Source organism: Chanos chanos, chromosome 1 (genome assembly GCF_902362185.1).
Source record: "Chanos chanos chromosome 1, fChaCha1.1, whole genome shotgun sequence".
Lineage (NCBI taxonomy): Eukaryota > Metazoa > Chordata > Actinopteri > Gonorynchiformes > Chanidae > Chanos > Chanos chanos.
In genome coordinates, this window is record NC_044495.1 from 6388053 (window position 1) to 6412334 (window position 24282).

Sequence of the window (24282 nt, forward strand, 5' to 3'; positions counted from 1 at the left end):
ACACACACACACACACACTCTCTCTCTCTCTCTCTCTTTCTCACACACACACGCATGCACTCAACTAATACACACGCACACACATACACACACACACACTCAACTAATACACATGCACACATACACACACTCAACTAATACGCATGCACACACGCAGGCACACACACACACATACACACACTCCTAGTCACAGCTGGATGCCTGGCACCCACTGTGTGAACTCCCTTTAACTTACGTCTATACTTTCATTTAGAATAAAAGTAGAGCAGAGGGAAAGTTGTCTGTTTAGCACAAGTCGTCATTTTTCTCACATGATACGAATGTATTTTTCTAAGCCAGTATTTTTACATGCTGTCATGAAATTCAGTTTTCCTCTTATTTTGTCCTGTTTTGTGTAGTTCTCTGGAAGAGGATCCTTTATATATAGCATATGCAGACATGATGGCAAAGGTACAGCACAAGTTCTGCAGTTCCTCTGAATATAACTTTAAACTTTATTTTCTTTACTTAGCATTATAACCATCTTAATTACTTTTTGTAATACACACACTCACCCTCTCTCAAAAAACAGAGTTGTGCAGAAGATGAAGAGGAAGAGGAAGAGGAAGACGGAAAAGAAAAGACATTTGAGGTTCTGGTTTATTATCTCTCCTTTTGTTTCTGTTTTACTGATCTTTTAGTAATCTTCAGACCTGTGTGACTATGAGCCAGGCTGATTTTATGTGTGCGTACGTGTGTGTGTATGGGTGTGTGTGTGTGCGTGTGTGTGTGCGCGTGTGTGGTGCGTGCGCGTGCGTGCGTGTGTGCGTGCGTTTGTATGTGTTTAATGTGTGTACGTGCATGTGTATGGGTGTTTGTGTGTGTGTGTGTGTGTGGTGCGTGCGTATGTGGTACGTGCGTGTGTGTGCATGCGTTTGTATGTATGTGATGTGTGTGATGTGTGTACATGCGTGTGTATGGGTGTGTGTATGTGTGTGTGCGTGTGTGTGAAATAACAGGAAAAAGAGATGGAGAAACAGAAGACGCTTTATCAGCAGGCCAGGTTACATGACAGGGGAGCCGCAGAGATGGTCCTGCAGATGATCAGTGCCAGTAAAGGTATACACACTCTCTAACACACACACTGACACACACACACACACACACAAACACACACACACACACCATACACACACACATTCTTTAACACACATGTGTGCGTGCACACTGACGCATGCACGCACACACACACACACACACACACACACACACACATAATCAAGATTTGACTTCATTCTCCATAGGTCGACTGGGTCCAATGGTAACCTACACTCTCAAACTGGGCATCTCCATACTGAATGGCGGTAACATTGTGGTCCAGCAGGTAATCCAGTGCACTGTAAAACTGCTCACACACCGCAGCGTGAAATAAAGCACTAAAGCACGGAGTAGAGAACGTTTCCTTTTCCTTACAGCATGATTTCTTTGTGGCTGTAACCTTTGTGTGAATTCTCTCTCTCCTCTAGAAAATGTTGGACTACCTGAAGGAAAAGCGAGATGCAGGCTTCTTCAAAAGCTTATCAGGGCTCATGCAGTCATGCAGGTAACCATATCATATGAAAGATCCAACCATACAACAGTGTATATTTCATTAGTAAAACTTTACTTTTCATTCAACGGATCAGATATTTCTCAGCTTCAGGCTTGACAATAACATCAGGAACAGACTCGAAGTCTTTTTTTTTTTTTTTTTTCTGGTCCGGTACTTGATTGACCTGACCCGATTGACTGGACTTGTGAAAGGCTTTGATGATCTCAGTCAGATGTGTTGGTGGAAAAGGGGCAGAATGGAAGTTTCCGGTCTGTTGGCATAACTCCGTGTGTCTGTGTTATCTGCAGTGTTCTGGACCTGAATGCGTTCGAGAGACAGAATAAAGCAGAAGGTCTGGGTATGGTGACAGAGGAAGGCTCCAGTAAGTAAGGAGAGAAAAGATGAGAACCACTGCTCCAAATATCCGTGCAATTTTAGACAGACCTCATTTCATGTTCACTTAAACCTGACACAACTCAAACTGAAACTGAAAACTCAGCTAGTTATTTCTACAGTACCATCACAGCAGAGGCAGTACTGCACGGTCAGAAAGCACAAGGTTACAGATGCACCCTCCATGGGATGAGGAATATGAAGATTCCCTTCTGCCTTCTTTATCTAACATTTTATTTTTGTACTTATGAATTTATCATATTGTATTTATTCATAACGTGAATTGTTTTTATATATTGTCTTATACTTGTCTTTATGTATTTTGAGTGTCTTTTCATTTTGTTTTGTTCTGTTTTGTTTTGTTTTGTTTTGTTTTGTTTTATGTTGTTTTGTTTGTGTTGAAAGGACCATAAAATCCTTGTCATTAACAAACAACACCGCTGCTTTAACACTGCGCTGCCCTGAACTCTGACACTGGCCGCTATGTAAATGGTTTTGCTGAAATTTTATTAATTCTAATTGTAGTTAAATTAATGGCTGTTAAATTGGGGTTCCCTTCACATTTCATTGCAGAAACCTGAGCATTTACATAACTGCTACAAAAGTAAATCATTTATGATGCTTGCCATTTTATTTGTTGCAGGAAGCACCTAAATTTTTTACACCACAAATTTTTTACACCAGGTGAATACACGTAACAGGTCAAAGAAAATTAAATGTAACCCGTGTAACAGATCAAAGAAAATGAAATGTAACATGTGTAACAGATCAAAGAAAATGAAATGTAACACGTGTAACAGATCAAAGAAAATGAAATGCAACCCGTGTAACAGATCAAAGAAAATGAAATATAACACGTGTAACAGATCAAAGAAAATGAAATGAAATATAAAACATGCATCAGATGAAAATGAAAGTCGGTGAAAGAAAATGAAATTTGATTAAATTTAATTATGATTAATTACAGAATAATTTTAATTCAAAATAATGCTAAATGTGTGATTACATGTTTGAGGTATCACATGCCTCAGTGAAAAATTCTGATTACCCAGTTTCATAGTTACCCCTCTTTGATTGGCTTTGGGTACTTTAGGTGCAGTGTTAGTTTGGCAGCACATGTTCACTTTTCTGTTCTGAATGGGAAAGTCCACGTCCACGCTTACGTTTTCTGTCATGTGTACGTCCATTACGTCAGCTGCTTTCACAAAAGACACATTTCAACACCCTCATCTTTCTCAAAGGCTAGCGCTCCAGCTAACCAGAGAAGGCAACACGCATCAGACACTCTAAACACTCACCACACCAGCGCACCCATTGGATTTTAGTCCGATGAATTACATCGGCCTGTGACCTGACACTTTTCAGTACATAAACCCCTTGAGTTTGTTCTCACGTCATACGACCAGGCATAAGTGATGGTGACTTCAGTCCAGTCAATTGTTTCTGGCTAAAACTCAGGCAGGACCTGTGAACTGCATGTTAATGTCTAGCTGAGATAGTGATGTCGGTATTTCTCTATTGAAATTCAATGTCTTCTCCTTTGCTTATGTCTGCTTTTTTTGTTTGTTTCTGTTTGTTTGTTTGTTTGTTTGTTTTGTTTGTTTGTTCTTGTCATTTATTACTCATCGGTCGCAGTCAACGTGAGTGAGCGGGGTAAATACATGGTTTAGATTCTACTTGTTTCACATTGCTGTCTTCCCAGCCTCTGTCCCTCTCCCTGTCTCTGTCTCTGTCCCTCTCTCTCTCTCTCTCTCTCTCTCTGTCTTTCTCTCTTTCTTGAATGCGGTAATCGATTACTTAGGTCTGCAGGACTAGTGCATGCCCTAAAACCTGTGGTTGGAATGTCAGGCTCATGATGCAAGAACCTGAACTGCTCTCTCTCTCTCTCTCTCTCTCTCTCTCTCTCTCTCTCTCTTTCTCACTCTCTTTCTCTCTCTCTGTCTGTCTATCTCTCTCTCTCTCTCTATCCATCTATCTATCTATCTATCTATCTATCTGTCTGTCTGTCTCTCCCACATCACTCTTCTCTTTCTTTCTCTCTCTCTCTCTTTTCTCTCTGCTTCTGCTCTGTCTTTCTCTCTTCTCTCTTTCTATCTGTCTCTCTCCTTCCTTCTGTCTGTCCCTCCTTCTCATTCTCCCTCTTTCTCCAGTTCGCACTCTCTTCTCTCTCTTTCTCTCTCTCTCTCTCTCTCTCTATCTATCTACCTATCTATCTATTTCTCTCCCACATCACTCTTCTCTTTCTTTCCTTCTCTCTCTCTTTTCTCTCTGCTTCCTCTCTTCTTTCTCTCTCTCCCTCTCTCTCTCTCGCTCCTGATATCCCTCTTTACTAAACGGCTTGTCATTTGTGTGAGAGGACTCGTGCAGTCTGATAACTCTAACTGCTCTTCCCCGAAAGCTTTCCTTTAACACTACCAATAAGAGTATCCCTGCTTTGTTTGCATCTCAAAGAAAGATCAATTACAACTACACATCAGGAACGTGTCACTCTTCCTGCTATACACTATAACTTTTAATATCATAAATCATTTAAGTGGCTCACAGAGTTACATACGGAATGTATGTGCTCTCAGTTCAAGGCTTCATCTAGGAGCTTATTGGCCAGGTCACGCAGCTGCATAGACTGGGTGACTGTAACTTAGAGAAGACTGTTTTAGCATTCAGAAAAAAAAAAACATATATCAGTGTGATCTCCTGTCTCCAAAGGTTCCAAGGTTTTACAGAACGATGAGTTTACTAAGGACCTCTTTAGGTTCCTGCAGCTTCTGTGTGAAGGTCATAACAATGGTGAGTTCTTTATGATATGAGTGAAAATATTAAACATCATGATTATAGTTGCCCTGCATCGCTGTGTAGTGAAGGGAGGTATGTTCAGTTGAGAAGTATGATACGACTTGTTTGATTATTTCTCAGGAAAAAAAGTACTTAAAAAAAAACTACTTACAGTACAAACCAGATCATTGTTTATAAAGCCTACAGAATGGATATGTAAAGTATATCAGATTAATAATGCAGCGGCAGTAACATTTTAGTCAGATGGTGTTTTCTTTGTGTCCTTTAGACTTCCAGAACTTTCTAAGGACTCAGACAGGGAACACCACTACAGTAAACATAATCATCAGTACTGTGGACTACCTCCTCCGCCTTCAGGTAATGATCAAACACACACACACACATACACACACACATGCACACACAAACACAAACACAAACACACACACATACACACGCGCGCGCGCACACACACACACACATGCTGCATACCATATGTCGATGTTGTCAAATTTTTGCTGGCTGGCCTATCAGGAGTCCATCAGCGATTTCTACTGGTATTACTCTGGGAAAGATGTGATGGATGAAGCAGGTCAGAGAAACTTCTCCAAGGCTCTAGCTGTGGCCAAACAGATCTTCAACTCTCTCACTGAATACATCCAGGTATTTAACCAACACCCTCTTAATGGACTCTTTGTGTGCACTGTGGGATTGAATGGAGTCAAAAGAGCAAAACAGTCATAAAACCCTATGAGAAAAAATACCTGTTGTGTTTAATTCACGATCGTATTGCATTGTGCTTCAAGAGCAAAATTGCTTGAAGTCACTCACTCTGTCTATCTATCTGTCTGTCTATCTATCTATCTATCTATCTATCTATCTATCTATCTATCTATCTATCTATCTATCTACCTCCTTCCATTTATTACTGTAACATGATTCTATAATGTGTGTATGTATGTATCTAGAACCCATCTGAGTGTCAGTGAAATGGAAGATGGTTGTATATTGAGTCTAACTGTCAGTGAAATGGAAGATGGTTGTATATTGAGTCTATAATAGTTCCTCCCTGTCCTCTTTCCACAGGGTCCATGTGTTGGTAACCAGCAGAGCCTGGCTCACAGTAGATTATGGGATGCAGTGGTGGGTTTCCTACACGTTTTTGCCAACATGCAGATGAAGTTATCCCAGGTAACGAGCATCCCTGTTCTAATCACTTTCTCATTAGGCAACGAGCCTTACCGCTCTCTCAAAATAGTGGTTTTTTTATTCTTCAATGATTTTCTACTATGTAGACCCTAGATTAATATGGATTAATCTCAGAGATTTTAGATCAAAAATGAAAAGAACAAAGGGATTGTTATGTCATGAGCATGGAAGATATTAGTAGTTCATAGATTTTTAAAAATGTTATAGATACAGTAAAGTCATTTTAAAAATACCAGTAGTGACCACTAGATGGCCCCCTCCACCCAAGGATGTACAGTAACTGCCTCCATACCTGAAACGCACCCTAACTCATTTATTGAGCTTTTCTCCTCTAATGTGGAAGGGCAGAAAGGCAGTGTAGTGCATTTGCATGACAGTAGCACACCAGAGGCCTGGGCAGTGACCTACAGGCCAGGTGGGAGCCAGGTGGGAGTCCTTAAAACCCCTGTCTGCCTGTTGGCTGCATCCTCAGCGTGTAACAGCGGCGCCAGCACCAGCGCAGGCAGGGGGTCAGACAAACAGACCAGGTTGATTAGCTTAATCAAAGGTCCTACTCACATTTGTCGCACGCTGAGAGAAGAGTTTGAACCAGGGACTTTGAGCAGGTTCTCACATGAGTCAGAGTCTCACAGCCATCTGCTCCTGACGAATAGAATGACATTAGTGCTTGGTGTTGATGGATGGTCCAACCCAGTTGGAGACTAGAGAGGGATTTTTTTTTTTTTTTTGGGTGGGGGGGCAGCCTTTCAGAGATATTAGACGTTCTTAGTCGGCTACCTGCTGTGATGGTGACCTTTTGATGCCATGCAAGGTGGAGAAAAAGAGAGGGGCGGAGAGAAAGAAAGAGAGAGAGAGAAGGGGGGGGGGCTTTGAGAGTGTTACCTGTCACTGTTTTTTATTCTGTTTTCATCTCTTCTTCCCACAGGACTCCAGCCAGATTGAGTTGCTGAAGGAGCTGATGGACCTGCAGAAGGACATGATCGTCATGATGCTCTCCCTTCTGGAAGGTTCTGTCCCACAGCCTCTCTGTTGTTGTGTGCAGTAAACAAGATGAAGTCATTTACGTAAACAGTGGCAACGCAATTTGTGTTGATTGATGAATGTGACTCAGTATATCTGAGACTTAAATAACATCTGTGAAAATTAAATTGAAATCTTCTGTGTGTGTGTGTGTGTGTGTGTGTGTGTGTGTGAGTGTGTGTTAAATACAACACACCTCCTCTTGGTAACATCAGAGTAGAAGAGCAGATTAGGTTTATACTGCTATGTTTCAGACACTATTTACATTATATAGCAGATACCATAAACTACAGGTACTTTTACTGTTGCATCTATGGAGGTTTAGTGCTAATTATTTCGGGGTTAATTTTCTGTTGTGTGAATGAATTCTGTGACATCTCCGTTGTCTCCAGGTAATGTTGTGAATGGAACAATTGGAAAACAGATGGTGGACACCCTGGTGGAATCTTCCAGCAACGTGGAGATGATCCTCAAGTTCTTCGACATGTTCCTCAAACTGAAAGACCTCACCACGTCTGACAGCTTCAAAGAATACGACCCGGAAAGCAAAGGAGTCATTTCCAAAAAAGAGTTCCAAAAGTCCATGGAAAGCCAGAAGCAGTATTCCCAGTCCGAGATCGAATTCCTGCTCTCTTGCGCTGAGGCAGATGAGAACGATATGTTTAACTATGAGGAGTTCGTGACACGCTTCCACGAGCCCGCCAAAGATATCGGCTTCAACGTGGCCGTGTTGCTTACCAACCTGTCGGAGCACATGCCCCATGACAGCCGCCTCGCCAGCTTCCTGGATCTTGCTGAGAGTGTTCTCAACTACTTTGAACCGTATCTGGGTCGAATTGAGATCATGGGCGGGGCCAAGCGTATCGAGAGAGTCTACTTTGAGATCAGCGAGTCGAGCAGGACCCAGTGGGAAAAACCGCAGGTCAAAGAGTCCAAGCGGCAGTTCATCTTCGACGTGGTTAACGAGGGAGGCGAGTCTGAGAAGATGGAACTGTTCGTGAACTTCTGCGAGGACACCATCTTTGAGATGCAGCTGGCCTCGCTCATTTCCGAGCCGGACGCCGTCGAACGGCCAGAGGAGGACGAGGAGGATTCTCAAAGCGTAGCGGAGGAGCCCGAAGAGGAAGAGGAGGAGAATGTTCTGGAATCTTCCTCCGCTTTCACAATGGGCTGCATGTCCATGAGGAAGAGCCTGTCGAACTTCCGGCAGTTGCTTACCTTCAGGAGCATGAGGAAACAGTACAAGAAGCTCCGAAAGATGAGCATTAAGGAGATGATCCGAGGTTTCTTCTCCTTCTTCTGGATGATCTTTACCGGAATGTTCCGGTTCCTCTATAACTTCGTATGGGGTTTCTTCCACATCTTGTGGTCCACCCTGTTTGGCGGTGGCCTCGTAGAAGGCGCCAAGAACATGAAGGTGACAGACATCCTCGGCAACATGCCCGATCCCACGCAGTTTGGTATCCACGGCGACGTTCTGGAGACGGAGAAACTGGAGTTGTGCGAGTCGTCCTTGGTGGCGGAGATGGGGCAGATCGCCGTGGGGGATAAGGTGGAAGTGGACCTGATGTCCGAGCTGTTGAATATCCAGCCTAAGAAAGAGGGGGGCAAGCATGGCATGGAGCCTGGGCTGGGAGACGTGTCCGAGGTCGTTGGCGTTGATGCCCCCTCCCTCGCTAGTGCTGTCCGACAGAAAAAAGCACAGGTTCATTCTGACTTCCCATACAATACTGCCATTTTCTCTCTCTCTCTCCCTCTCTCTCTCTCACTGACTGTCTGTATATCTATAAATCGATCTGTGTTGTTATTTGAGTCTTTCTCTGTGCTCCTTTTATTTTGCTTTTTGTATGGGTATGTGTATATATACATATATATACATACATACATATATATATATATATATATATATATATATATATATATATATATATATATATAGATAGATAGATAGATAGATACACACACACACACACACACACACACACATATATATATGTATGTATGTAGTTGATGTATTTGTTATTGAGTGTGTGCCTTAATATTGATAGATTTCAGTACTGTTCTTCTACAGGAAGCTGAATATTGATAGATTTCAGTACTGTCGTTCTTCTACAGGAAGCTGAATATTGATAGATTTCAGTGCTGTCCTTCTTCTACAGGAAGCTGAATATTGATAGATTTCAGTACTGTCGTTCTTCTACAGGAAGCTGAATATTGATAGATTTCAGTACTGTTCTTCTACAGGAAGCTGAATATTGATAGATTTCAGTACTGTCGTTCTTCCACAGGAAGCTGCAAGTAAACAGGCTGCTGAGACCGATCCAAAGTCAGAGTCAGAGAAAACCGAGTAAGTGTCTTTCAACTGATGTATTTGGGACATATTGTTTCAATAGGTCAAAACGGGTCAGTTTTAGCCTCGAGTTTCATATGTCAACTTTCAGCGATGGATGTCTTCAACTTAATGGACCTCTGTTTGCCTTACGTAGCCAAAACATTGTGAAATCTACAGCCCTCACTCAATACGTTTGATTTAACTCTTGAGCGGTCATGCACGTGTGTGTGTGTGTGTGTGTGTGTGTGTGTGTGTGTGTGTGCGCGCGCGTATTTGCGTGTGCGTTCACTTTTCCAGTGCAGAGGATGGAGAGAAGAAAGACGAGGACAAAGGTAAAGAACGCTCCTCCGTGGAACCCCCAGCAGAGGAGGACAAGAAGCCCACCAAAAAGAGACCAGGGCTGAAGAAGGAAGCTCCCCAGGCCTTCATGGTCAGTTTTTTCGCCGGTTTGGACATCTATCAGACCAAGATGCTGGTGAGCCCCCCGCCCCCCCACTCCCCCCCCCTCAAAAAAGACAGTTCGACCACGTCAAGGGGAACACTTGAGATATTTTAGTGTAGGATTGGGAACCAAAATGTTCTGTGCAGTGAGCAGATCCCCAGGGGAAGGCTGAAGTTCAGAAACACTTTTAAGAGGACACATTAGCTATCACATCCATCGGAGTGTAAGTGACTTTTTAAAAGCTTAGAGACTTGCTAATGATGCAAACTGAGAGTTGAAACAGTCGCCAACATCCATCGATCCTGGAGAAACAGAGGGTGTTGAAAGCATGGGCAGGAACATGGGATTTTTATTTTTTCTAATTATTTTTTTGTATGTGTGTGTCTGTCTGTCTGTTTGCAGAATTATCTGGCCAGAAATTTTTACAACTTGCGCTTCCTGGCCCTATTTGTGGCATTTGCTATTAATTTCATCTTGCTCTTCTATAAGGTAAGCAGTGTTGTTTTTTCTTGTTTTGGTTTATTCTTTTTTATGTGGTTAATTTAACTTATTTTCTTGGTTTTTACTGCAAGTGTTATGATGTATGATTACAGTGCAGTCACAGAATTTAGTAAATGTCTCGAACATAGTTAATTCCTGTGTGCGCGCACGCGTGTGTGTGTGTGTGTTCACAGGTGACAGGTGAGGACTCAGAGGAAGTGGACCCTTGGACAGGAGGAGGGAGTGATGAAGATGATGAGGAAGGCGGCATGGAATACTTTGTGCTTCAGGAGAGTACGGGCTACATGGCGCCAACGTTGCGTTTCCTGGCCGTTCTGCACACCATCATATCTTTCCTCTGTGTGCTGGGATACTATTACTTAAAGGTAATCTGCGCTTACCACAGTTAATGTTTTTGCAAAGTTTGCAGTGTACCAATAAATCACAAATACAAAACACACACACACACTGAATTACAAGTCTCACTAGTACACTAATTACAGAGAAAAGAAAAACTGTTTGGTCTAAAAAAAAAAAAAAGAGAGAGAGAGAGAAGCTCATTTGTTTTTAAGTTACTTTGTGGCTCAATATAATACAACTCTTAAATCATTTCAAACACTTTTGTATTATAAACTGCCTCTTCCCACACAGACATAACATTTTGCGTTTGTTTTGAGCAGGTCCCCTTGGTAGTGTTTAAACGAGAGAAGGAAATTGCCCGTAAGCTGGAGTTTGATGGCCTCTACATTACTGAACAGCCCTCTGACGATGACATAAAAGGCCAATGGGACAGACTGGTCATTAATACACCGTAAGTTCCCAAAACAAAACACATCAGAAGACTGCGTTTAAATGACCCAGAACTGTTTCATCAAGACGACTGGCCACAGCTCTCGGCTGGAAAGGAAAAACGAAAAAAAAAAAAGAGAGAGAGAGAGAGATTGAATTTTTTTTTTTCTTGGAGACATCCAGAATGACTTAAAACGACATAACTCGGTTCTCTAGCGTTCACGCTTTCTCCCTTTCAATTCCTACAGTTCCTTCCCCAACAATTACTGGGACAAGTTTGTGAAGCGCAAGGCAAGTGAAAAGTTGTTTTGTTTAAACGCACTGTTTATACACACACACACACACACACACACACACACACTGGTCACATTGGCAAAACTCTGCTAACATTTGCATTTGCACATTTGAAAGCATGGCCCCATCCTGTTGCTAAGCGATAATCTTACCCTCGTGTGCTGCGTCAGCTGTGTTGTCTGTAGCCAAACCTTCAGTCTCTAGCTCTGTGCCCTCTGCTTGCTCACTGTACAGGTGATAAATAAGTATGGAGATTTGTATGGGGCGGAGCGTATCGCCGAACTACTGGGTCTGGATAAGAGCGCCCTGGACTTTAACCCCACAAAGGAGACCATAGTCAAGGAGGCCTCGCTCGTGTCTTGGTGAGATGCAAGGCCGCTCTTTGGTTCAAAGACTTCTGTTTTTTTTTAAGTGTTTGTTAGTGTTTGTTTTAGAACGCTTCGTATTTAAATTTATCGATGGCGTTGTCACTCACCACCGGCGACTTCTCTCCGATAGGTTGAGCTCCATTGACACGAAATACCATATTTGGAAAATGGGCGTGGTGTTCACAGACAATGTGAGTCACGTGAGGAATCTGCTGTCGTTTATTATGCGTTTTTCGTTCGTATTTTATTTTGCTGTTTTCACATGCACTTTTCAAAGGTCTCATGGAATTTATATGTAATGTTTTGTGTAACAAGTGGAGATAAAATCACAAACACTTATACTTGATAAACAGGTGGTAATCGACACAATATTATGCAAATGAGATTAGTGTCTGCAGACAGTCATAAATGTGACAATGATAGAGAATCATACTTTACTATTTATTTACACCACAGAGATCAGCTGAATACTGTACTCTTCCACAGGAGAGTAAAGTAATAGATGCACAATGTAATGTACGCCCAACAGTTGCTATCTGTTTAATAAGGTTCAGATTTGATGAGAAAATTCATATGGGAATGTCTTTTATTGACACTTGAATTTTCACAGTAGGCAGTCAACTGTGGTCAATGTATTTCAGCTGTTAGAGGTGAAGTCTACCCATCTTTAATGAAGGAGCAGTAGGAAACAGTCATGGACAAGAGACATAATTCATGACCAAAAAAAAACCAAAACAACAACAACAAAAAAAACAGTCGTTCATATGTCCTAACCCAAAGACCTGGTTCAAGTAACTATTTAAAGTATTTAAATGACTGGGCCCTGTTCCAATACTCTAACATGGCCTCTTTACCTAATGTCTTTTTCCACTAAGGTTACCAAAAATTCTAACAGGATTGATTGTGTTTAAGCAATACCACACAAACAGCACGTCTATGCCTTCTGTAGATGGAAACGCAGTCCAATCATTCACGTATTTCAAATGTTGAATTGACTCGGGTCTATTGACCACACGACATTGGGTTACTTATAGCATGGCATCGTCTGAATGTGTGCCTCTGTTACAGTCTTTCCTTTACCTAGTGTGGTACACCACCATGTCCATCCTGGGTCATTACAACAACTTCTTCTTCGCCGCCCACCTGCTGGACATCGCCATGGGCTTCAAGACCCTCAGAACCATCCTTTCCTCCGTCACGCACAACGGCAAACAGGTCAGCGCGCACTTCAACCTCCGTCACACCGGGGGGCGCTGTCACGAGTTGAGCGGGGTGGAGTGATCTTTGTGCTTATTTTTCCTTTTCAGTTGGTGTTGACTGTTGGACTGTTGGCTGTGGTGGTGTACCTGTACACCGTGGTGGCTTTCAATTTCTTCCGAAAGTTCTACAACAAGAGTGAAGACGAAGAAGAGCCGGATATGAAGTGCGACGATATGATGACAGTGAGTCCACGGGAGTGAAAGAGCGGAATATTCTAGAAGGTTTCGGAACTCATTTCTTAATGGAGGAATGAGGGGAAGCAGTGCATTAAAGAAAGATTAAAACCCAGCGTAATATCACTTCCGCTGGAGTGAGGACCATCTGTCTGACCTTTCCGCTGTGCTCTCTCCTTCACTCTCCATTTTTCTTTGTTTTCCTCTCACGTGTTCTCTTTCTCTCTCTCTCGCTTTCTTTCTTTTGCTTTCTCACGATTTTCCTTGCTCTCCCTCCTGTGTTTCTCACACATTCTCTTTCTCTTTCTTTCTTTCTCACGCTCTCTCCTTCTCTCATTCATTCATTCATTCTCGGTTCCCCTCTCTCACTCTTTCTCATACTTTCTCCTTCTTGCACGTTTTTCTTTCACTCTCTCTCACTCTCTTTCTTACGCTTTTCTCTTGACTTTGTTTCTCTTTCTCACATTTTCTCTCTCTCTCTCTCTCTCTCTCTCTCTCTCTCCTGTTTTCCCTTCTCCATCAGTGTTACCTGTTCCACATGTACGTGGGCGTGCGTGCGGGCGGCGGCATAGGAGACGAGATCGAGGATCCGGCGGGAGACCCGTACGAGCTCTACCGCATCCTGTTCGACATCACCTTCTTCTTCTTCGTCATCGTCATCCTGCTGGCCATCATTCAGGGTAAAGAACAGACAGGACCAGGGGTTGACGACGAACCGAAAATGAGCGTTCTGTCATTCTGTCGTCCATTCAAATACATCATTTCAATGTTTTCCGCTGTGTTTGGCAGCTTTAAGACGAGAGAGATCCAAGCTGTTGTCATTAACATCCAAATATCATCAACATCCTGTCTGATCCTTTTTTTTTTTTTCCGGTCCTAAATATCACAGGAAAAAAAAAGGAGGAGATGACTAATGCATAGCCCCAGCGGTTTTATTCACAGGTCATTTTCCAAGGCTTTGCATCCTGATACTTAATGAATACGCGCTTTCATGCAAATCAAATAGAGTCCAATCAAGCTGCCACCAAAAGCGTCTCTCACAGTATTATAGAGTTATGGTCATTACCAGCCGCATTACCAGGCTAATTCTCCACACTATACAGCAGGACTAATTCTCCACACTATAGATTCAGTTAGTTGAACAAAAGGGTCGCGATTCCCTGTGTATATTTACATTATAGCACAAAGAGCCGCGGGGCCGGGGGAGCTTAACGCCGGAGCGTTTGTTTGACTCCGTGGCTCTGCCCTGGGCGTCGTGACATCAGCAGCTGTGTGTGAACTGAGCCCGGACACAGTGTGTTAAAGTCACTCCGGCTGCGTGGCGCGGACTCCTAGCGCCGCGGATGGACACTTGATGTGGAGAGGATTAGCGGCGTGCTGGGTAGAGTCCTGCTCCCTGTCTCCGCGTGAGCAAAAGGCAATGGCTTAAAGTACGGGCATCCACAGCACAACGCGCGGCCCAAATCAATACTCCTGTGGTTTTTCTGCACGCTGATAAAAATGATGACTTCTCGGTTGTAAAAAAAGAAGAACTGGAGATCACCTGTTGTGAGGATACAGTTCATTAATTAGAGATAAAGATACTGGAGAACGTTTACTATTTACAGTTCAGTGGTTCACTAGGCAGACGCTCTTATCCGTGATGACTGAGAAGAAGTGAATTCAAACTGAGAGGTTTACCGTCATAACCCACAACCTTGATGAGAGAATGTGCCAATAATGATTCGTGAAAATGGCTTTGTCATTTGTCTTTTTATATCGGTTTACAACGATGTGTGTTTCTGAGCTTATTTTGACATCTGTTCTCATTTTGACATCTGTTGTGGGTGTGTGTGTACACACCTTTTTACTTTGAAAAGTTTTTTTTTTATTTTTTCTTTATGTCATTTACCATTTGTTTTCATAGTAATTCCACTCATAGAACCTCACAGAAAGTTGCTTATGCTGTGTCTGCCCTTGATTCCACTTTGTATATAATCAAGCTAACCAGCCATGTGTGTGTGTGTGTGTGTGTGTGTGTGTGTGTGTGTGGTGCATGCGTGGTGCGTGTTTGTGTGGTGCGTGTGTATGTGTGTGTGTGTGTGTTTGGTGTGTGCGTGTGTGGTGTGTGTGTGTGTGTGTGTGTGTATCTGAGACAGGTCTGATCATCGATGCCTTTGGAGAACTGAGAGACCAACAGGAGCAGGTGAAAGAGGACATGGAGGTGAGTGGATCCATGCTTTAGTCATCCGTATGACTAATCTAACATCCTAAATGTGAAGATACTGCAGAGCAGAGTCACACCGTCTCTGCAGAGAGAAGCATGCCAGTCTTGTGCGCGCCATGGAAACAGAGCCCTGTTAGGCTGCGCTCCTTTCTATTTATTTCATTATTTATTTATCTGTTTTTGTTTTTTTAAACCCGCAGACCAAATGCTTCATCTGTGGCATTGGAAACGACTACTTTGACACGACTCCTCACGGCTTTGAGACACACACGTTACAAGAGCACAACTTGGCGAACTATCTGTGAGTGATCTGAGTTTAAATCACAACTTTCATCTGAGCTGAAATCTAAACTCTTAATTGTAATCTCTCATTACTCTTTGCATGTGCTGGTCAGGCAAGGTAACCCTGAGCATGTCCATTAAGGTGGAACTGTCAAGTGTGGACTTTGCCTTCAGTCATTCGTCTTAAAACATGTTCGGATGGAGACCGTAGAGGAAGTGCTCTGGTTTGTTAAAATGACTGGATTTATTTAGGTGACCCAGTTTGAAGTATTTATAGCCCTTAAAAAATTGTAAAAAAAAAAAAAAAAGTTATTGCATATATTTCCACGCTTATTTCCACATATTTTCCTGTTTATCAAAACATCCATCATAGTTTGACAGTGTAATTTGTTTTAGCCTGAATTGCTTTTGGCCTGAAGCTGCTCTATGACGTCAGGGTCGTGGCTGATTGGAGTTTTGTCTCGAGAGAGAAAGAAAGAGAGAGAGAGAGAGAGAGAGAGAGAGAGAGAGAGAGAGAGAGAGAGCAGAAACATTTGGAAACATTTTCTCGTACAATGACAGGAACATAGCTAAAGATTCATAACCTTTTGCATCTAAATGAGAACATGACTCATTTTGTAAGAATCAAAAAGGTGTTGAATACTGAAAAGATCATCTGTTTTAGAAACCATTCATCAATTTCTTTCATGACAAAAAAAAAAACGACAATGAGTCTCAGCTCTGTGAACTTTGTGTTGAAGACCCTACATACTGAGCTGTGTTTGATGGGATTTACAGGTTCTTCCTGATGTACCTGATCAACAAAGATGAGACAGAGCACACGGGTCAGGTATTATCCTCTCAATTTTCTCTTTTTATTACGTGGAAATCTGCTCATTACCGCTGATCCCCTTAGCCTGGATAACTATTACAGTGTCAGATGATCAAATGTCTGCCGAGCAGACTTTGGGGGTTAAGTGCCTTACTCAGGGACACATTAGCGGTGAAGTGTCAGGGATCAGATTGGACTCTCTGGTTCCTAAGTCAATTGTCTTAGAAGGGCATCTTCAAAATACAGGCTTGGCCATGTCAAACAAAAAGCATCTGTTCCAGTCCGCAAGAAACAAGCAACCATTGGAAATCATTCTTTGTAATGGATATTGTTATGCTGTTAACATATGAAAAAGAATCAGTGCTCTAGTGTTTTTTTTTCTTTTCTTTTCAGGAGTCTTATGTGTGGAAGATGTATCAGGAAAGATGCTGGGATTTCTTCCCAGCTGGAGACTGTTTTCGGAAGCAGTATGAGGATCAGCTCGGTTAAGGCTTGTACCCCTGGAGCCTGTACTGGACCCCACGACCTGGCCGATACATAATCTGAGCCAGAAACCCCACCCCCCCACCCCACAACCCCCCCTTCCTGTACTGGAAGCACTGACATCCAACCATCCAACGAAAGTCAGCGGCTTCTTCATGTCCTTAAGAGGGTACTGGAGGAGTCTAGACTAACGCTCGGTTTTGTCTGTCACAGAACAACTACTGTCATGTCAAACTCTGAAACTCCTGAGCTATCTTTGGATACAGTGCCAATTTAGAAGAGGCTGTCAGTCAATCCCACACGTACCCAGACATTTGTTTTCAGTTTGGAACAATCTTTTTTTTTTTTTTTTTTCACCCTTTATCGTTTTTTTTTTTTTTTTTCTCGTTTTTCGAAAACGTGTTGCCTTTCTTCTACATAACCCTGAACCATTGCACAAGTTTTTAGTCTATCTGGGTTGTGTGGAGTTACGGAACAACTTTGTGTGTATGTGTATGCGTGCATTCGTGCGTGTGTGTCTGTGAGTGTGTGTATGTGTTTGTGCGTATGTGTGAGTCTCCACCCTTTTATGCACAAGAATACTATTTCAGCATTTCTTAGAATGTTGAAAATGAGACTTATGCCAAAAGAGAGGGTGAGGAGGTTTATACTGCGACTAAATGCGTTTTAAGAAACATTTTTGGATTTCGTTAACATGCTTGCTGTTACAAGACATTAGATGAGGACATGCCCAGGTTTGAAAAAAAAAAAAAAAAACACAACAAAAAAAAAAAAAAAGAAAAAAAGAAGTTGGTCATGCAATGAAATGCCTAATATCAAGTCTTGACAAAGTGCCTTACTTACATTACAACAAAGCTATGCAAAATGATTTGGTTTTGTTTTTTCTTTTCTTTCTAATACATTAAGTGCAGTAGTTTTTCCTGGGTTGAACCGAAAAGCAGATGTTAGTTTGTGGCTCTTGTTTTTCAAAGGAGAAACAGTGTTGAGTTTCTTGCCAACTGCAGTACTCAGACAGCAAATGTCCATTGTATCAATACTAAAACGCTCAAAGATCAAAGATCAAAGATCCAGAATTTACTGAACACATGAATATCACAATAAGAAATGCTATTGTATGGCCATTTGTATGTAGTAGCTTTGCTGAACTGTGCATTTCTTTTGAAGGAAAAAAAATAAAGGAATTCATGCAATAAAATATAGCTGTTTTGAGTTCATTGTGCACTGTGCTATCCATATCTATCTGCAATCTATCCCTTGGGAATATTAAAAATCTGCTTCACAATTTGAATCTGCCAGAAATTTGTGTGATAAACAGAAAAATAAGGCTCAGGAAGTACTTTCATTTTTCATTTTTTTCATTTCCTTTCTTTTTTTCCAGGGCGACGGGTACAAACTTTCTGCGAGTTATGAAAAAAGTTATGAGAATGATAGTGCTGGCCCATGGATACTGCTTTTTGCTATATTCCGTTATCTTTTTTTTTTTTGTCTGTAGATGAACTGAAAGCCATCCATGATAGCTGGCTCACACAATGAGACAGACATGTCTCGACACAATGGGGAAGGATTCATCATTTTACCGTTCGCATCAGCGATTTAGCTTGTAACTATTAAGTTTAGTTATGCGATACGCCACACAGCACCAAAGCTATGAGAATACTCCTTTAACAAACAACAGGCCCTCACCTTTCCATCAGTAACAGGATACTGGTATTAAGTCAGTCAACCCCAAAGCATCCTGGTCACTCTCCATTTGCATCCTTTAATAGTCCATTCAAGTCTGAGCTATCAATGGTCATGGCTAAGTGTTGGTAGTCTATTGTGTGCCATTCACTCACTCACCAGACCAGACTTACCAGTTACCCGATGCCCCAAAACGTCTCACGACACCTAACTCAATACACACTCCATTTAAGTGTCAGCTTCAGGCCAGACCTGTTTCTAAAAGTAGAACTATGACCACGTCATAGCTGGAGTTATTGGGCTATTTAACCTACATTGTTCAAAGTCAACGTCTTTCCCAATCAATGGGGCGTCAGCAGAATGTGGCCCAGATGCCTAGATGCTGAGTGGCTTTTTTCTCTCTTTCTTTCTTTCTTTCCTTCTCTCTCTCTTTTTTTTTTTTTAGATTCTTCTTTGACCTTTGCGATGATGATTCAGAGAGAACATCGGAGTTTAAAGTGGCAATTCAGAAATGGCAAAGTATGATTATCCTCACAGGTCAACGGCACAGTTAGCAGCCCGCAGAAAAGGAGTTCATAAGAACGGAAACACGCTAAGAGCATTCGGTCACACTTCACTACTTCATACCGAGTTACGTGTTCGACCTTCGTTACGAAGTGGTCATACAGGGTGACCTCAAAAAGGACCATAAAAATGTGAACAAAGCGTGATGGAGCCCATTTAGCTGACATTACTGTGCTCTGTGTGAGAAACATGTTCTTTATCGGAGAAGCTCCGATGCTTTGAATCGTGACATTTGGCAAAGGCGGTTGGCAGCACACTATTATACTTATGATGGTCTTGAGTTCAGCTACGTCACTGAACATTCAAAAAAATGTTTGCGTAAACATCTTTATGACGGCGGAAAATATGCTGCTTTCTTTCTCGGTCACACGTCACATCCAACAGTGTCACTCCAATGACAGTACCATTCAACTGTAAGGTCGCAGGTCTCTCTCATAAACTCAGCAATATCCAAATGTGTTCAAATACACTGAGTCTGTGGAGGAAAGGTTTGACTTTGTTAACATTCACAAACGTTTGCACACATTTGCAATATTCGTTATGCTCCTATAGTTTATTGAACTGTGGGTGGGGGGGGGGGGGGGGGCTCAATACACCAGGTTCATTAGGAGTAACGTGTCGTAGTGCTAAGGGAAAGTACCGGAAGAAAATTCACCGCATAACTAATGACAGGGCCCTTCCAAAATGTCAAAACCCCTTAATTAGTCCCTCAGACGTTCTAAAAGTGGATCCGAGAATCACAAGCATCTCTTTCATGTTCCCACCCGGCGTCTCGTCCGTCGTTGCGAGCGGCGTGTGTGTGTGTGAGAGGTGGGAGAGACGGGGTGGTCCGCCGAGAGGAGCGGACAGCCAAGAGAAGGGAAAGAAAAGAGCGCCCGCTCTCGAGGCCCATCGGTCTGTCACCCGCAGCTGGGCTCCCGTAGCGCGAGCCGTACTGTCGGGAACGCCGTAATTAGGTCTCCGCGTTCCGCCTCAACGCCCTGCTCCGGGGCTTCGCGGCAACGCGGCTCGGGTAAACAACATTAGCGCCGAGTTGGATTACATACCCGTCCGCGTTGGAAGCGGGAGAAATTTACGATTTTATTTATCACAGCTCCACCAAAATTAGGCTATGGACTTGTTCGCTAAAATAGAATATCCTTATCGTGGCAAGAGGGAAGCTTGTACAAGAATACCGAGAAGGTATAGATAAGTCTTTGATGAATGAAACTGATGATAAAAAAAAAAAAAAATGCTACCATGACAACGTGAGGTAGTCTATGTCCATTTGATAGGCCTTCTGTATGCGTGTCTGCTACCAGCAACAGGTCTTACGTCCATGGTTTCACGTGAAGTCCTGTCATGAAAACTTGTAATTGTTGTTTTGCCATGGTAGGTGGGAAGAAAATCATATACAATATATCTCTTTGTTATTAGATGTAGTCATGTGGGTTGCCGACACCAAATGTTACATAAAGTGGACTGGATAATGAAATAGTCCAGCGGAGACTTGTTTTTCAGACTTTCTGTGTAATTGACACCTCTGGGATTCGGGGGGTTTTTCTGCTCCTTCCTTAGCCTTTAATTGAGATTTAAACACGCGCTTTGTCAATCTGTCGTTTGAATCCCCGGGGGACATTTAAGACACTATGCAATTGCATCCTGGGTGTAAATTGATAAGGATAGCTCTCATTTAAAGGCTTCATTAGAGTTTAAATCACTCTTTCTAGTGGCTTGATTTGTAATAGAATTCTACATCTTTGCTTCTTTGAGAAAGAGTCAGAAGGTTACACAACATAGCTGTGGTCACAATGAAAATAGCCTCGTTTAAAAATACGCTTCGGAGGTGTGATGTGCGCAGAGAAAACACGAGATTGCCAATCAAGAAAACTGTGTTCTTTGCATTTGCGGGGGGCCACAGGGCATGCCCACGTTAAACGTGTTTGTGTTTACTGTGGGCACAATTATAGGTGCAAAAAGCACTTTGTATAAATATAAACCCCCAAGAGAACGAGGTTAAATGTTTGTAATGAAGGCTATGGGGGGGCTGTTATATGCTGGACAGCCTTTATTCTCTACCCTCTAATGAGCCAGAATTCACATCACTTCTCACTTCTGTGACAAATATGACAATCTGTCTCTCTCAACATTTGTTTGAGTGGAAGGGGTGTGTAGGGGGGGGGTGGACAAACGGAGGAGGAGGAAGAAGAGATTCTGGTAAAAAGGATTTTAGGATTACCTTCACGGTATCAATGTTTTGTTTCAGTTTTGTGGATTGCAAAGCAACTGAGCCATGCCAAACTGCACTTATTCCAAAAAAAAAAAAAAAATCTGTCTTAACAAGACTGTGCTTTCAGAGCGAATACCAACGATTTCATTGTCCTAGAAATTGGAGTAATTGTGCGACTGCTCAGTGGGATTGTGTTAATCCTCATATCCGCTGAGGTCACTGACCTCACCTCCAGAGTTGGGCTTGGATCTGGCACCAGCCACGCTATTACTGGGGGCCTAATTCTTTTCATGTCCCTCTGAATGACACATTAAACGTTCTGTCCGCTCTGTTTTACTTCCTGCAGGGGGGGTGGGGTGAGGCGGGGCCGGGGTTAGGGGTGTATGGGGGGGGGGGGTCTTGGTTTCTCTTTCTACCAGGGATCAGACAGGTTGACCACTGAGGTCAAACAGACCATTGGATTATCAAAGTGTTTTCAGCAAAGAGGAGCTCAGTCCCTGAGAGTCAGTTTTTTTTTGTTTTTTGTTTGTTTGTTTGTTTTTTTAAGAGAGGGGCAGTGCTGCTCTTCCTGGGAAAGCTCTCTGAAACTCAAAGCTGTGTAGCGTCCCAGAGAGAGAGAAGGCTCTGTCTGAAGGCTGAACAGGATGCTCATCAACACGGTGGAAGTGCTTCTCAGAATGAACAGCTCCTACACAACAACAACAGCAAAACCAACAACAAAAACAAATTTCACCGCAGTGGAAGTGCTTCTCAGAATGAACAGCTCCTACACAAAAACAACAACAAAAAGATATTTCAGAGTGCACAGAACAAAAAAAGTGCATTATCTTACAGTTCTGAATGGGACAGAGACATTTGCTCTTCAAGAAATTAATACCAGTGAACACACACACACAAACACACACACACACACACACACATATATATATATATATATATATATGCATACATAAAACCACCTAACCACTTTGTTAACCGTTGTCCCAAAGGGGCCCTTAAGGTTAACTACACCTTTTCGCTCATAAGTCCTCTCACATTCCACTGTTTTATAACAAAGGTAGCAACAGGACATCTTCCAGACAAATGGCAGCATCAGTGTCTCCAGGGCAACAGTGTCACCTTTGACTGTAGGTCGCTTCGCTGTAAGAATATTTCCTTATGTGTGGAAGGGAGACGCACTGTTTGGGGGATCAGTTACAAGGTCAAAGAATTTGAAAGTGACAGAGGTTACACAGACAGATGAGAGAGAGAGAGATAGACAGAGAGAGAGATTGCCACCTACATACTAAAAATATGCTGTGGATGTATGTATGGAGACAGAGAGGAGAGTGAAGGAAGCTTGCTGAGCCAGACCAAAGCTAGCTGAGCTGAGCTGTACACTTTAACAGTGGTGTTCTATTCCGCTGATCAGGCATACTGCAATCTCCAGCCCCCCCCCCACCCCCCCTCCAAAAAAAAAAAGAGAAAAATCTGAATTATGTCAAGTGAAGGAGAGAGAAAAGGATCATGGTGCTAAAACCCCTTAACCTTTTCTCTGATCACTCTGGCCAGAAGGATGAGCCTTCGAGAGATATTTAGCATAAGTATGTCAGAGGTACTAGAGGTACAATCTCTTTCTTTCTCACTTGCTCTCTCTTTCACTTGTTCTCTCTCACACACAAACACACAAACTCACACACACACACACACACACGGAACGTTTAAAGCACGTAATATAACAGTGTGTCCCTGGTACCAGACAGACAGACACCTTGTTCCACTGTGACCTTAGCGTGTGATGAGGTCTGTGGCCCTGGATCACACTCATACGGGTGAAGGCGGTGCCAGATTTTAGCATGCGACAGATGGCTGGGCTCAATCAGCACAGCAAGCCAGACGTAGGAGTAGAGCATACACAAGCAGGACTCGGGTTAACCAAAGGGTAGGGCAGCGCTTCCATTGGAAAGCCACAGCGTAGGGTAGCTTTTTTTTTTTTTTTTTTTTTTCCCTTCCCGCGCTGCCTGCTCTTTACTCTACCTCGTTTGGCGAATCAAAAGTCACGTGTCACGAACTCTTCCCGATTCCCGTTTGCACAATTTCATTCAAATTTACCCGAAAAGGAGTCCTTACAAGGACTGCGTCGTAATACGATTTTTTAAACGTTGGTGCTCGCGGAGCTTACCGCTCACTAAGGTTTTAGTACTATAACAAGCTGTAAACCCGCTGACCATAAATCTGGCAAATTTAACACCTCATTATGGTTATTATCACCATTCCTGCCTCATTTAGTCATGCAACCGTGAAATCTCGAGAAAGTTATTAGATCAATATCATACAGTAATGTCTCGAAGAACTTTGCAGTGTTTGCGCTCCCCTAACGCCCGACTAATGGCAAATTCATCCTAATTACAAAACTACCATCATCACACCTAGCATGAGTGTTTCGTGCATGTATTTTATACCCTAAGGCATGGCTTCTCTTGCAGTTAGACAAATACCCAGGATAATGAGTTCAAAATCTGAAATAAGGCTGATTCAGGAGTCAGTGTCCGTGACGATCTAAACCAGGGGTGGGCAAATCCAGTCCTGGAGGGCCGGTGTCCTGCCAGTTTTTGTTTTCACCTCTTAGCTACCTGTTGATTTTCACTTTGAAAACAGGTGTGCATGCTCTTCAGCCAATCAGAGACTGTATTTAGCTGGTCGACAAGAAAAACAGCAGGACCACGGCCCTCCAGGACCGGATTTGCCCACCCCTGATCTAAACAAAAGTGAACGCAAGCCCACTTTCATGCATAAACGTTTAGATGTTCCCACTGCTGAGTGACTGGAAACGAACCACGCTCAGGATGCGAACAACAAAAAAAACGAAAACAAAAAAAAAAAACCTCACGCCAAAGGACAGTACAGAAACGCATTGCGATCACAAGGGGAAAAACAATAGACACTTTATCTCGTTAATTATGAGT

General features: G+C 42.7%; 1 protein-coding gene across 1 annotated transcript in view; it reads left to right on the plus strand.

Annotated features, from left to right (window-relative positions):
- Nucleotides 1-16890, plus strand: part of LOC115815591 (ryanodine receptor 3) — a 93248-nt gene extending 76358 nt beyond the window's left edge. Inside the window, exons 76-102 of the mRNA XM_030778559.1 lie at nt 399-450; nt 572-631; nt 999-1098; nt 1284-1363; nt 1506-1582; nt 1879-1952; nt 4670-4750; nt 5025-5113; nt 5270-5398; nt 5822-5926; nt 6870-6951; nt 7357-8669; nt 9253-9311; nt 9594-9771; nt 10141-10227; nt 10413-10604; nt 10899-11029; nt 11256-11298; nt 11536-11663; nt 11800-11860; nt 12738-12884; nt 12977-13111; nt 13626-13782; nt 15241-15305; nt 15509-15609; nt 16368-16419; nt 16795-16890. Of these exons, the coding sequence (XP_030634419.1) occupies nt 399-450; nt 572-631; nt 999-1098; nt 1284-1363; nt 1506-1582; nt 1879-1952; nt 4670-4750; nt 5025-5113; nt 5270-5398; nt 5822-5926; nt 6870-6951; nt 7357-8669; nt 9253-9311; nt 9594-9771; nt 10141-10227; nt 10413-10604; nt 10899-11029; nt 11256-11298; nt 11536-11663; nt 11800-11860; nt 12738-12884; nt 12977-13111; nt 13626-13782; nt 15241-15305; nt 15509-15609; nt 16368-16419; nt 16795-16890 (3874 nt within the window). The remainder of the gene's footprint in view (nt 1-398; nt 451-571; nt 632-998; nt 1099-1283; nt 1364-1505; nt 1583-1878; nt 1953-4669; nt 4751-5024; nt 5114-5269; nt 5399-5821; nt 5927-6869; nt 6952-7356; nt 8670-9252; nt 9312-9593; nt 9772-10140; nt 10228-10412; nt 10605-10898; nt 11030-11255; nt 11299-11535; nt 11664-11799; nt 11861-12737; nt 12885-12976; nt 13112-13625; nt 13783-15240; nt 15306-15508; nt 15610-16367; nt 16420-16794) is intronic.
- Nucleotides 16891-24282: the final 7392 nt, after the last annotated feature.